The sequence below is a fragment of the Podarcis filfolensis genome (assembly GCF_964270895.1).
Source record: "Podarcis filfolensis genome assembly, chromosome: 11".
NCBI lineage: Eukaryota > Metazoa > Chordata > Lepidosauria > Squamata > Lacertidae > Podarcis > Podarcis filfolensis.
In genome coordinates, this window is record NC_139613.1 from 38,438,368 (window position 1) to 38,452,169 (window position 13,802).

At 39.1% G+C, this 13,802-nt stretch overlaps 1 protein-coding gene across 15 annotated transcripts in view; it reads left to right on the top strand.

The window, feature by feature from the left end:
* PAM (peptidylglycine alpha-amidating monooxygenase) overlaps window positions 1-13,802 on the top strand; it is a 121,321-nt gene that overhangs the window by 70,757 nt on the left and 36,762 nt on the right. For all 15 annotated transcript variants that reach the window (XM_083576653.1, XM_083576650.1, XM_083576660.1 and 12 more), the window contains exons 10-14: window positions 721-801; window positions 1,832-1,908; window positions 3,798-3,901; window positions 7,413-7,597; window positions 8,882-8,953. In XM_083576653.1, coding sequence (XP_083432779.1) covers window positions 721-801; window positions 1,832-1,908; window positions 3,798-3,901; window positions 7,413-7,597; window positions 8,882-8,953 — 519 coding nt within the window. The remainder of the gene's footprint in view (window positions 1-720; window positions 802-1,831; window positions 1,909-3,797; window positions 3,902-7,412; window positions 7,598-8,881; window positions 8,954-13,802) is intronic.

Consider the following 13,802-nt stretch of genomic DNA (forward strand, 5'->3'; position numbering starts at 1 on the left):
TATGAGTAGGAGGCTGGAAGCTTTGCTTCTTTTAATGGACCACAGTTCAATGTTATATCTGAACCCAAAACTCTGCTTAGTCTTTTCTGTGTTTTATTATTGAAATGAGCTGGTTCGTAAACCAAGTAATAAAATAAGTTTAAGACTACGCCTTTCTGAATTCTACTGTTAGCTAAAACCAGAAGTGAAAGCTTCTGATTTCATCATGGACACACCTAAGGGGAAGAGAGGTGAACGCAAGCCTCAGGTTCATTCATGTAATGCAGCCATTGTGGTCTTTCATGATCCCAGTGTTAGACCATTAACTAATTAAGAAGTTTCTCATAAAATTGTTGGGGAACACTTGTTTGGTGTTTTCTTATTTGTTTGAAATGATCTGTTGTGCCCCACTCAGATTTCCCTGTATACTCCAGTACACATGGGAATCTGCCACATGTTTTGTATATAAGGAAACAGCTGTACCACGTATGTGAATTGATGCAGACACAACATTGTCCCAGTAGAACAGTTCTTAAGAGCAATGTGTCAGTGAAAGATATGCCCATACTAATTTTTAGATGAATGAGTAGAGTCAGTAATTTCACACACTACATTTCACATTGATGTACTTCTAATTAGATGGTTTGAGTTTTTAATTGCAACAATAGTTCCAACTAGCTGCTTCAACTTCAGTATGTACATGCCCTTTCCCCTGATTTCCTTATTTATCTCTTATGACAGCGGTTAATGCAGATATTGCTTGCAGTTATAAAATGTATCCAATGCACGTGTTTGCCTACAGAGTACACACACATCATTTAGGTAAGCCTTTTCATTTATTGATGATTGTCTTTTCAATCTGGTTTTGCTGTAATCCATATTAACTCATAATGTCTGAATTGAATTATATAGTGTCAAAACTTGTCAATCAATTTAAATCTGAAGAACGACAGAAAAGCCTGGTATAAGCATGTTTTATATATCCAGTTCCAAGCTTATACAACACATAAAGTGGCTAAGGCAAGGTTGGGAAATGTGGCTGTTGAAATGTGTTGTTGCTCTCCAACTGGCATCCAGTCTGTATGCCCAGTGGTCCGGAATGATGAGAGCTGTAGTTCAACAAAAACTGAAAGGTTGTAAATTCCCCATCCCTGGACTAAAGGCATGTGATTTAAAGGTGATTGGGGGGGGTTGGAGGGGAGGGGGGAATAAACTGAGAATTTGGGGCAGAGGAAAACAGCACACTCAAAACAGATTTTAAGAAACTAACGTGAGCTCACAGCTAGCCATTAAGAATAGTATCAACTGTTTTTGCAAGATTTTGCGCTTCTTTGAGAGAATTGAGTTGGACAGTTGTTGAGCACCTTCTTAAAAACAGTTATAAAGTGAGGCTCATGCCTTAATTTAATCCTTGTCATTCATTCTTACACACACACACACACCCCTTAATGATGTCCATTTATATATAGACAAAAACCATTTTTTCCAAAGGAAGGAGCATTGTTAACACACATTATGAATAAATGTGTGTCGCACCACATCACATGATGTCAGCTATGTTTTCAGCAGTTTGAAAGCTGGGTGTGCTTTGGGGGGAAATGGTTTGGCAGGCCGAACTAAACCCCTTGGTAGAGTTGCCCATGTCTGACATGTGTTTGGGTGATAAATAACAGAGAGCACTCAAGCGTCTTAAAGTTTTTAATTGTTTAAAAACACAACCAGCAAACCAACTTTTTATACAATATTTGAATTTATTTTATGAAATGAAAGTAGCATAACTGTAACAATCTGGAAAAAAATAATTATCTTGCTAAACATATGATACTTATACTCTTATAATTTTATATTTCAGGAAAAGTAGTAAGTGGATACAGAGTTAGAGATGGTCAGTGGACGCTGATTGGCAGGCAGAGTCCTCAGTTGCCACAGGTATGTTGGGCTGATGTTTGGGTGGCTAGGGTTAATATGGAGAAGCTGGAAGGTCTAAATCCCTTTCTTTGTGTTTCTGATATTATGTACTTGAAATTTAAATGGATACCTTGAATTTGCAGGTTAAGCTTGGAAAGACTGACATTTCACATGTTACATGAATTACTTGGAGTTGAGGAAGCTTTAAGATTTTTTAAATGGACAAAAGCTGTACTTGTGTGGGGCCAGTTCAGCAATCGGTAGCCCATCTAGTTATTGGCCAGAGTTTGGCAGCTGGACTGAGTAGTCAGAACATATCTTTTTGTTTATAATTTTTAGACTGCTTAATATAATCACAATCCAAAATGCGGTTTATGTAAAAAAAGAATAAAAAGAAAGCAACAAAATAGAGATGCATATGATTTACTGCAACAACTTAAGCATTGCAAAACACTCTGCGGCAAAATAAAACTTGTGACCTATTGAAAGTCATAGAATTGAAGAGTTGGAAGGTCATCCAGCTAACCCAACTCCTGCAATGCAGAAATATTTCACCCAACATGGGGCTTGAGCCCATAGCCATGAGATTAACTATCCAAGGCATTCAAGTATTTTTATCCAAAAAAGGTGTAGAGGTTATAATTATTAGACTTGTCATCAGATTCCTCTAATACAGTATTATGTTGCTTGTAGGTCGAGTTGTTGCAATCAATCATATGCATCTCTAGTGAACGAGATCATGGTTTGCTGTATAGTTTTGGTGCAAACTAAAATTAGCGTGACATGACCATTTTTCATGCTTGCAGTATCCCTTTTCCTTTTGCAATATAGAAAGGAATGTGATGAGAGACCCAAGATTATTCTTAAAATGAAAGCCCATTGTTGAAGGCAGAGAAACTTCAGTCAGTTGCCACAGAATCCAACACTGACAATAACATTACAGTGTTTCTGTTTATCATAATTTTAATAGTTTGTCATATTGTTATCAAATGCAGATGCGATGAGATGATTTCTTAATCTAGGTTTCTCTTGCAAGATGCCTGGAGGCCTGCATGAGTTTCACCCTTGCTTGAAAGATGAGCAGTCTCACCTCTCTGAGCTGCTGTGTGTCTCATAAGGAAGATTTGTGTTTTAAATGTGTTGCATGCTAGGCATTGCAGAACTCTCCTGCATTGTAAAACAATAACCAGTGGCTATTTATCTTGCCAGTAAGTCAGGCTTATGAAGTTCAGCAGACTCCATAGCAACCAAGATGACCACTATGATTCATCTTGTCATCAAATGAAAATCAGTGAATCAGATGAAAATCAGTGGAAATATAGAGAGTGCATCTCTAGGCAAGCTCAAAATACAGAATGGCATCTCTCATTGCTGGAAAGAGCACTGGATGCCTGACTGTGAATGCTTAATGTAGCCACCTTGATTTCATGGCTGCAGTCTGCGGTGGAGTGTGCATATTTTCAGGGGGTGCACTTTACTATTATTTTTTAATCTCCTATTTGAAGATGTTCTCTCAGAACCCTCCAAATGAACCCATATTTGAAAAGTAGCATTGCTTAATGAAGCATTTATAAAGGGACATCAATAAAAATAATTGTGTGTACACAGGAACTCTTGAAAGATCTCTTGATACACTTAAGTAAGTAAAATTAAATGAGTAAACTCTGAGTGGTTAAACTGTGACCTCCAGATGTTGTTTGATGATGATGATGATGAAAATGACAACTCCCTTCATCCCTGACCATTGCCAATACTGGCTATGGCTGCTGGGAACCTGAGGGTATCCAGCCCTAAAGTAAGCAAGTGAACAGCGCACGTGGATTGCAGCCATGATTTCCAAAAAGATGAATGAGAGGAAACACGCTTTCTGCTAATCTGAAATGCTTGACCTATTTTGTTTTCTTTCTCAGGCATTCTACCCTGTAGAAAACCCTGTTGAAATTAAGTACGGAGATACTCTAGCAGCAAGATGCCTGTTTACTGGGGAAGGCAGATCTTCAAAAACATTCATAGGGTATGTGTGTCTATACTTTAAAGATCTCAATGTTTTTTAGTGGCACTCCAGAATGACCTGCGGAAAATATTGTGTTAGTGTGTTCTTATTATTATAAACTGGAAAGAGAAGGTTGCTCTCTTCCATTTCTAAGGAAAATGGCATGTAACCCTTTCCCATTTCAGTTCAGCACTCTTAGTGTAGTCAAAGACCTGGTTATCCAGTATAAGCCTACTGCCAGTCAGTGTAGAAAATACTGAACTAGATGGACCAATGATCTTCCTTGATGTAAGGCTACTTCCTAAACATTAAATGGCAGTTCTGCTAGGGATTATGATAAAGTTATTTATTTGCCAAGAATAAATTTCTCCAAGCAGTATGCATCTAGCATTGATGAAAGTCCTGTATCTAAAGTACAGTTACTTGAGCCTTGTTTCTGTGGTTACCGACGTGAGGATTATGAACTCCACATTCTTAAAATTTAAATATTTATAATCTGGACTTTTCATAAAGTATATCAGGGTGGTTTACAGCATACAAATATAATAAAAAGTCCATAAATATCCATAAAGCATAATTTAAAGCATCAATAAAATATCAGTAGATAGTAGCTGGTTAAAAAGAGAAAACTGTATTGTGAAGTCATGTCTAAACAGTATAGTTTTCAGAACACAGCTGAAAGAAGGCAAAGGCTGTTCCTGCCAAACCTCTGCTGTCAGGGAATTCCATAGGGCAGGGCCTGCCACATCAAGGGCTTGGTCCCTAGTAAAGGGCAACCAAACATCGGGGTGCCAGGAACCACCAGAAGTGACCCATGAGAGAATCTCAGTGATCAAGGTGGAGTTGATGGTTTTTAAGGTACTTTTGGACCCAAGCCGTATAAGGCTTTGTGAGTTAAGCCCGGCAGCAAATTGGCAAGTGGTGGAGAGCATTCTGTTAGAAAGACAGCCAGACTGCTACAGGGAGTCTGCTTGATATTCCCCCCCCCCTTTTTTTCAAAGAGAGAAACCCCTCAGCCACACCTTGTATTTAAAAGACAACCCCTTGGAAACATTATCTCCCGCTCCCCCACATTTCATGTTCCCTTATGGTTTCATGTCTCCTCAAGATTGACTTGATATCCAGGGGCGTTTTCACCCACCCTTACAAAATGCTGAAAAAGCGCTACACTACTTCCTGAAGTGTAAAACAATCATAGAGTTGGAAGGAACCACAATGTTCATCTAATCCAATTCCCTGCAATGCAGGAATATGCATTTCTCCCATACAGGAATCAAACCTTGGTGTTAGCAACACCATGGCCTGATTTATGTCTAAATTTTCTGCTTCATTTTTTGGGTGTTCCTGTAGATCCAGAATGAGGAGCCTCCCACCCCCAGCCTGGGGGGCTGTATTTTCCTCAGGGTCATCCTTCTGTGGGCCAAGGCAAAAAGTGGGTGGAGCAGTCGATGTGACTCTTCCAATCTCATACAATAATCTCCATTCCAGCTTTCTTTTTCCTTTCTCCTCCTGTGATGAGGCTGCATTTTAATATTTTTAATGTTTCAATATTTTAATGTTGTATTTTAATCTTGTTTTTAAGTTGTATTCATTCAACTTGTTTTTATTGCTTGTTAGCCACCCTGAGCCCGGCCTTGGCTGGGGAGGGCGGGGTATAAATAAAAATGATGATGATGATGATGATGATGTAAAAACCGGAGCTTTCTGCACATGCACATCTCGTTCAAGTAAACATTCCAGCTGTGCAAAATCACTCAAAGAGGTCATGGAGCAGGGCCTGGAGAGAGTTGTAGGGGCCAGATAGAGAGATGTGGAGGGCCACATCCAGTTCATGGCCCTAAGGTCCCCCACCCCTGCTAGATTAAACAAGCCATCATGACCCATTCCTTTCTCACCCAAAGGAAAGGAATTAAATGCTTCTCGGAGGCAGGGGAAAGACTTGTTGCTCCACTAATTCCTGTCACCTTACTAACAACAAAAACAAACTAAACAGATTAATCTTCCAGAGGTGTGCTATGTCAAAAACCTTGACAGTGTTTTGATACTATTTAGATATGTAGATGGGTTAGATCACTCCTCTATTGCACTTGAGTGCTTTGCTTATATACTAAAGAGGTGGGTATCTAAATCACGTGTTGACGGGTTGCACTCAATAAAAGAAAAAGAAGCTTTAAACAATTTTTTTCAAGCAGCTTTCTGTGGTGGGCAAGAGATTCCACATTTTCAAAGGCTGAAATAGCCATTCACATTTGGGAAGGTCTGGTCTCTTTCATCCCCCCCCCCCCCGCAACAAACTGATGCCGTTATTGTTGCCATGGTGAATAAATGAATGCTGCATGATGCCACAAAGAAAAGTCATCATTGACGTCTTTGCTGCTTCCACCTAGTCCACCCCCACACCAGCTTGATGGTGAAAGCTAATTAAAAGAGCGGGAGACACCTTATTGCAGGCCACTTGCTGTTTTTTGAGTCTGTCTGTCAGGAGCCTGGCACTGCCCAGTGAATTGATAAGAACTGCTGGAGGATATTGCAATTGTCTCTCAAAATAGAACATATCGACATACCAAATGTTAGAGAACTTTATTGTATTACCTAGATTTTAAATAGGTTACTACTATCGCTTCCAAGTCTATAGATAACTGTTACTTGTTAGGTTTCTGCCTAAAGTAAGTCCGCCCTGATGCTTTTCTGAAAAGCAGCATTTAAGTTGTTGGTGTGTCAGTTTGTATGTGTGTGTGTGTATCTTTTCGTTTTGTATTTTGGGGTCTGCAGCATCTTTTAATCTAAATGGAAGATGCTGCACTTAGTGTCCCATGACATAATGAAGCTAAATTTTTAACTTGGATGTATACCCTGTGGCCTGGCAGGCAGGGAGGAGGGGGCCAATGAGGAGCATTAAATAGAAGAGTCCTAAATTAAAACTCTAAATTATTGATGACTTGTAAATGGAATACATCATCTGGGCAGAGGGTGTGTGTGTGTGTGTGTGTGTTTGTTTGTTTGTGTGTGCGGAATCTTCAGGAAGGAAATAAATAGTTTATTCTGCTGTGTTCCCTGTTAGTGATCCTCTTGCATGCAGTCCACCAAGCACTGAGGGAGTTTGTGAAATGCATCCACCAAAAAAGCCATTGAAATTGATGAGGTTTTGCAGCAGTGCGGGGGTGGGGACTTGGGGGTCTGTGTTCACACCTGAGGAGCTGGGAGGTAAACTAGGGAGCTAATAATAAAAGCTCATTGCAGGTTCAAAATTCTAACTGTTCTTAATTTCTAGCATGGTTGATGAAAACTATGCAGACTGGTGTATATAAATGCTAAGCAATCGGCTGGAGATAATGGCCTTTATGTCAGAGGTCTTAATGCATTTTTTATGTGAAATGTTTAAAGTGTACTGTGGTCTAACCTCTTATCATTTGGGCAGTGGCGGTGGTAATTTTCTGTCTCTCCCATGCGATTTAATACCAGCCTCTACAAATGTGTTTCATCCTATGGCTGAAACTACTCGCATGTCTTTCTCTGTTGTATTTTGCTATAGGGGCACAGCTAGTGATGAAATGTGCAATTTCTACATTATGTATTACATGGAAGCCAAACATGCAGTCTCATACAAGACTTGTACAAGGAACATAGACCCAGAGATGTTCAAAAACATACCACAGGAGGCAAACATTCCCATTCCAGTCAAGCCTGATATGACCATGGTCCATGGACATCATGAAGGTATGTTTTTTGGTTTTTAAAATTAATTGATAATATTAATGGAGAAAGAATGGTACGGTTGAGCGAAAGGGTACTTGCATGGAAACTGACCAAACAAATAGACATAGATTTAAGTAATGCATTCATGAGAGCTGGATTGGTGAATCTTGTTCAGCCCGAGAGTCACACCCCCTTTTAGGCCATTTTCCAAGGTGGTGGGCGGAGCCTGAGGCCAGAGTGGGTGGACCAACAGATGCAATTTTTACCTTTGTATAATAGACTAGTTTCTATCCACACACCTCTCTATCCATCCAAACAAGGTGTGAATCTGGATGAGTTAAGGGGTGTGGCCTGGGAAAATCTCCAGGGGACTGTTTTGTAAGTGGACCTTGATCCCAGCACACATGCCTTCTTTGCATTATATTGAATTCCACCCATAGTCCCTTGAGGCATATGCTACCAAAGCAATTTCCATGCTCCTTCTGGGGAACTTTCTCTTAATTTTTTAAGACTAAACTATGTTTTATTGAAACAGGCCAGTATCAGAAACCATAGTTTGAGCTTGGCTTGTTGCAATAAAGTATGATTTAAACTAAACCCGGTGGCCCAGTTCATATAAAGCTGTGGTTAGTTTAACCAGGAAATGGATGCTTCCAATGTCCTCCTTGCAGCCATGTCAGAGGGTCAGGGATCAGAAAATAACTAATATCCTGCTCCAGCCTATTGCTGTAAGGAAGATTTTTGCTTGTTGAATCTGGTCTCCTTGCACTTCATTCCTTTGGCCAGAATTGCAACTGCAAAATCCTCACATTAGTTCCCTCAGTTCACTACTGTTGGCTTGTGTGCTCACAAACTTCCCCCTGTGAATGATAAAAGACTAAATGACCAAGCAGCTATGTGCATGTGTAGACTGAACAGTACATAGGAGCAAACACGGTCTAGGGGCCATGTGGGCTTCAGCCACCCATAAAATATTTGAAGGGGCCGGGGCCCCCAAAAGTTGATGGGCACTGCCATGTAAATGATTTGTGCACCACATCATGTGATTGATTATGTGGAGCAGGGCTTACCTGGGCGCCCACAATATTTTATTCAATTTGGAACCGCTGGAGCAGTAGACTATGTTAAATGAAGCTGTGCATTTATATCAGAAAATAAATTGTTGGATTGTACTGACTCCTTGCAATTAATCTGAGTTACAAAAGCCAGTATGTATATGTGCAGGTATCTGAATTCTATTAACTTCTCTTTTAGCTTTTCGATTTCTTTCTTAGATCATTAGATTTCCTCCTTTCTATTTTTCAGAAGCCAAAAGTGGAGATACAGTTTCTGTTATGCAACAGCCAAAAAGAGATGAGGAGGAGGTTTTAGACCAAGGTATGTATAATACTGGTTTCATAAAATAGATTTCAAAAATGTTTCAAATAGTAGCGATAATTGCATTCTTTGTATTGAGGTTTATCAAAATAGTGGTAGCTGAGATTTCAAAAATGTTTCAAATAGTAGCGATAATTGCATTCTTTGTATTGAGGTTTATCAAAATAGTTCAACAACTAGCATTTAAATCATCCCTACCATTGCATTGCTGCTCCTTGCATAATCATTCAAGAGGAAATAGTCAATTACTGGTCCCTAACCTTGCAGGTAAACTCATTAGTATAGTTTAATCTCATTTGATTTTCTTGTTCACAGATAAATTTGCTTAATACAATTGTCATTTATTTGTGTGCTGGGGTTTAGAAATGCAGATGATTAATTAAATGGTGTATAAATGTCTTCAATAAATAAAGAGTGTTCTTCCTGGAAGAAGAAAAAAGAGATGTTTTTAGTTTTAATTCTTGATTATATATGAAAAATATTAAATACTTATTTTGTTGGAGTTTTGTAACATAATGACCATTTTCAGTTTGACCCACTCATGTACAGAAGGAAGCATCTTAATGTGCAAAGAATTATCCCTGTGCTTTAATATTAACATGTAAGGAGATGTGGAATGGATACTAGTCCTTCTTTGTTGCATTTTAATACTGTATATATACAAAATGTGTGTAACTGTATGCATACAGGCCTACAAACACTTTATTATATCTCACAAGCCCAATGGGATGTTGTTATGGCTGAATCTTTCAGGATAACATTACCTAAGGTTGTATCCAACAAAGTGATCCTGTTAGCACAAATATTTTTGTTTGACTTTTTAAAGGACTCATTCTAAAGCTGCAGTCTCAAGCCTTCTGTTTTACTGTCTTTGCACATGCACCACTTTGTAAGCCAAATAGTGGAGTTAAATAATTGAAAGAGCCTTGCATCTAAATTAGTAGTCTCACCAGCATTGCTGTTAAGCGGGGTGTATTTAATTCATCCAATTTTTGCAGATAGAGAATCAAGACTGAGAGAATGACTGCCCTGAGTCTGATTCCATGGTTGAGCTGCAGTTTGAATCGCAACATTTCCACATATCCAAATATGTGGAAGAATTGCTAGGTTTAATCTTGCAATTCAAATATTTGAGATTGATTTAAATTTTACACACCTATTCCTCTGAAGCGACTTCTGTGGATTTGAAGAGGATCTTGCATGACAATTGTCAAGCTTAGCGGTCCCTGATTAATCTGGATGGTACTCATTCTGGGTTAACTAGTGAGATATGTAATGATTTAACATGGTGGTTTGGAAGCATTTTTTAATCACTGAAACACTTATTCTGCTTTGCCGATTGTAACTTGTCTTGTAAAAACATCCTCCAAACAGAAGCTGCAGTACAGCTTTGTTTAATAACAAATCTCTACTTGGTGTGTATGTGTGAGCGTGTGTGTATATATATCTCTAACATGTTTCTATGGAAACAGGTTCTTTAGCTTTTGTTGGTCAAAAAAGAAAGCAAACCTCTTTAAGAATGAGTGGGAGTTTCTGTAATTTTAACAGGTTCATTTAAATTCTTACACACCATTTTTTTCTTGCTGACTTTAATTGCGGTAGTTCCAGCTAATATATGTTTTAATTGCTGAAAGAATTAAAACCAATTCTAGGACTGGTTCTGGGTGGTTAATCATTAAGGTGTCCTTTTAAAATTATTAATGTCTCTGTGTACCAATACATTTTCCTAAATTATGAGTGAAGTGCTGGGTAATGGATTGCTTTTAAATTTTGCATTGACAATGACTCTCCTTAGTTTCCAGCTTTTATTTCTTCCTCCTTATTGTCCAGTTGGGCTACATTCTTGTATTCATTCTCCTTCAAAAATTGTGTGAGGTAGGTCATTGCTGTTCTTCTCCATGATGGGGGATTGAAATGAATCTTTGTTTATAGTCATAAAAGGAGTGTTGTGACTAAGCTTGGGAGTCGGATTGAGGTCTAAACTGTTTTGTGCCATGTGGAGCTTGAAAAATGTATTTGTATTAAACAATATAGCTACTTACATATAACTGAAACACTGGTTCTGGAAGACAAATGGCCTTGGGCACAATGGTGATGTGAAGTTGTATTCTTTATGAAAACTGAGAAAACACACCCGAACTTAGTTGGATTAAGGTGGAATTGTAGCATTAGTTTGGGGGCTATGGGTTTCTGAAAGCTTATGTAACCAACTTATTCTGAAAGAAATACTTAAGAAATGGTTATCTTATTGGTACAGTGGTAACCTCGGGTTAAGTACTTAATTCATTCCGGAGGTTCGTACTTAACCTGAAACTGTTCTTAACCTGAAGCACCACTTTAGACAATGGGGCCTCCCGCTGCCACCGCGCCGCCAGAGCATGATTTCTGTTCTCATCCTGAAGCAAAGTTCTTAACCCGAGGTAATATTTCTGGGTTAGCGGAGTCTGTAACCTGAAGCGTCTGTAACCTGAAGCGTATGTAACCTGAGGTACCACTGTATGTTAAACACCCCATTTTCCTCTCCTCACTGTACAGCTTTCGTCTGTTTCTTGCATTACTGAAGTAAAGTTGTCTGCATTTACTGTACAAGCCTTTGAGCTGCTGTTTTATCACCCAGGAATCTACTTCATCATCCCTGGATGAGACTTCATATTCTATCTTTTCAGTGTAGGAGGAGTGGGTTGTATATGTAGTTCTCGATGAGAAGTTGAGATTGCCACAGCGCCAGAGTGCCTAAGGCTTCAAGCAATGCAGAATCAGCTGTTTTAAAGTGCCCATACAAAAAACAGTGTGATATCTAAACAAATGAAATGTTTTCCTCTTGAGATATTTCTGTTCTGCCATTTGGACGAGTTCAGTGACAGAACTGAGAAAAATATAGCAATAATATCAGAAAGGTGTTGAAGGATATAAATAAATGAGAGGGTTGTTTAATTCATCTCATTTGGTATTATTTATCATTTAAATTTATTATCAGTCACAAGCCTTCTTTAGGCAGCAAATAATAACATTAAAAAATCTATCTGTGGAAAAGTTATAGATAAAAGCAGTTGGCCAACCCACTTCAGTAGCAACATCAAATTCCATTAAAAGCTGGGGGGTGCGGGGAGAGGCATGTTTCGTTGTTTCCTAAAAATCTGAAATGCAGGATTTTTTTGCCCAAAGTGGGTCTTGAACCGATGACTCATGTTCTACTGACTGAGTTATCCCTCAGGTAATGGAAGTTCCTGAGATGAAACATCCTGACCAAAACAACCTTGTCTTTTGCTGCTGCCCATTTCACCATTTGGGCTTCAGACTTGGCCTTCTTCAGTGGAAGCCGCATGTCGCTCCTATTAGCTGCAGAGGTACAATAGGGGATAGTAGTCACTCATACTTGGTTTATACCCTAAATGAGTGTAAGCCCTCAATATGCCTTCACAGTTGGAAACTTGGCTCTGTTTGGGGATGGATAGGGGCCATTTAAAATTAGTAAATTTTGATGTATTTGAACCGGGGGTTAGACAGATTCGTGAAGTATCCATGGCTGCTAGTAATGTGAATGCATGTGCATACTAGTTGCTACGAGTCAGGAGTGGCACAGAGTTATTGCACTTACATCCTGTTCATGGGCTTCCCAAAGGCATCTGGCTGGCCACTGTGATAGTCCTTTGGTCTAATCAAGTAGGACTCATCTTATGTTCTTAAGGTTGTTCTTTGCCACTGAGACACATGGTGCCATTGGGTATTATTGCTCTTTGGGAGACAGGAATGATGATGATGACAATGATGATAATTTATTTATAGCCCACCCATCTGGCTGGGTTTCCTCAGCCACTCTGGGCAGCTCCCAACAGAATATTAAACCCTTTATCTCAGAGTCGTGGCTCTCACTTGCACAAAACAGCTTTGAAATAACAGGAATGTGAGGTGGATTATCGTTTTGCTGGCTTTTGTAATAATGATGCCAGAAGGGAAGTTTGCATACATACAGCATGATATGTCGACAGCTGTTTGATTTTCTCCCCCCCCCATGCCACACCCTTCATACTTGAGTTTATTTGGGAGGCAATTCCTCATGGATGTTTGGTCAGGTACCAAAGTAGAAGATATAGACACATCACCTACAAAGGGTGCTTAGGCATACAGGAATTGGATTAATCCCTTGTATGAGGAAAGGTATATGTCATAACTGATTTTAAAATGCAGCTGGGACAATGGCGACAGTGGTTGTGCTGTGGTTTTTGTAGCAGTAGAAAGCATCTGATAAGAGTTGGCCATAAATGCAGTAGTATGTGGTTGAAGGAAAGCAACATTAAGGATGTTTTATCAAGCATGTTAGTGGGGATGGCTTAACACATTATGTTCAGCTCCAATTTGCTTTGTTCATTTCACCAAAATTGGCCCTATTAACTCTGATAATTATTTTCTGACAGGGGATTTCACTGGGGACATTCCCCTTCCAAAGGCTGAAATTGGAAATTTAGCTGGAACCGTTGAGCCAGGACTGTTTATAAACATGACAGACTCTCTTAGGGTCATTTTGAAAAGACTTAATTTCCCCCCTTGCTGAGTTCTTAAAATTGCATTTTCCGTGAGAGTCCTGAAGCCTTAGCTTACCATTTACGTTTATTATTGCTTTAATGTGAAACTTTTAAGAAGATTTTATGACATGGTTCCATAAATGCATTTTTAAAAGAAGTCTAAATAATTGAAATCCTTAACCTTTTAATTCATTATCCTCTCAGTCTAATGGAAATACTTGTGAGCCAGCATATTTGCGGAAGTTAATGGTTGTGTCACCAAGGCGGGGATATTTATTTACGGACTGTTTACAGCCACCAATCCAAAACAGAAAGAAAGAAGCATA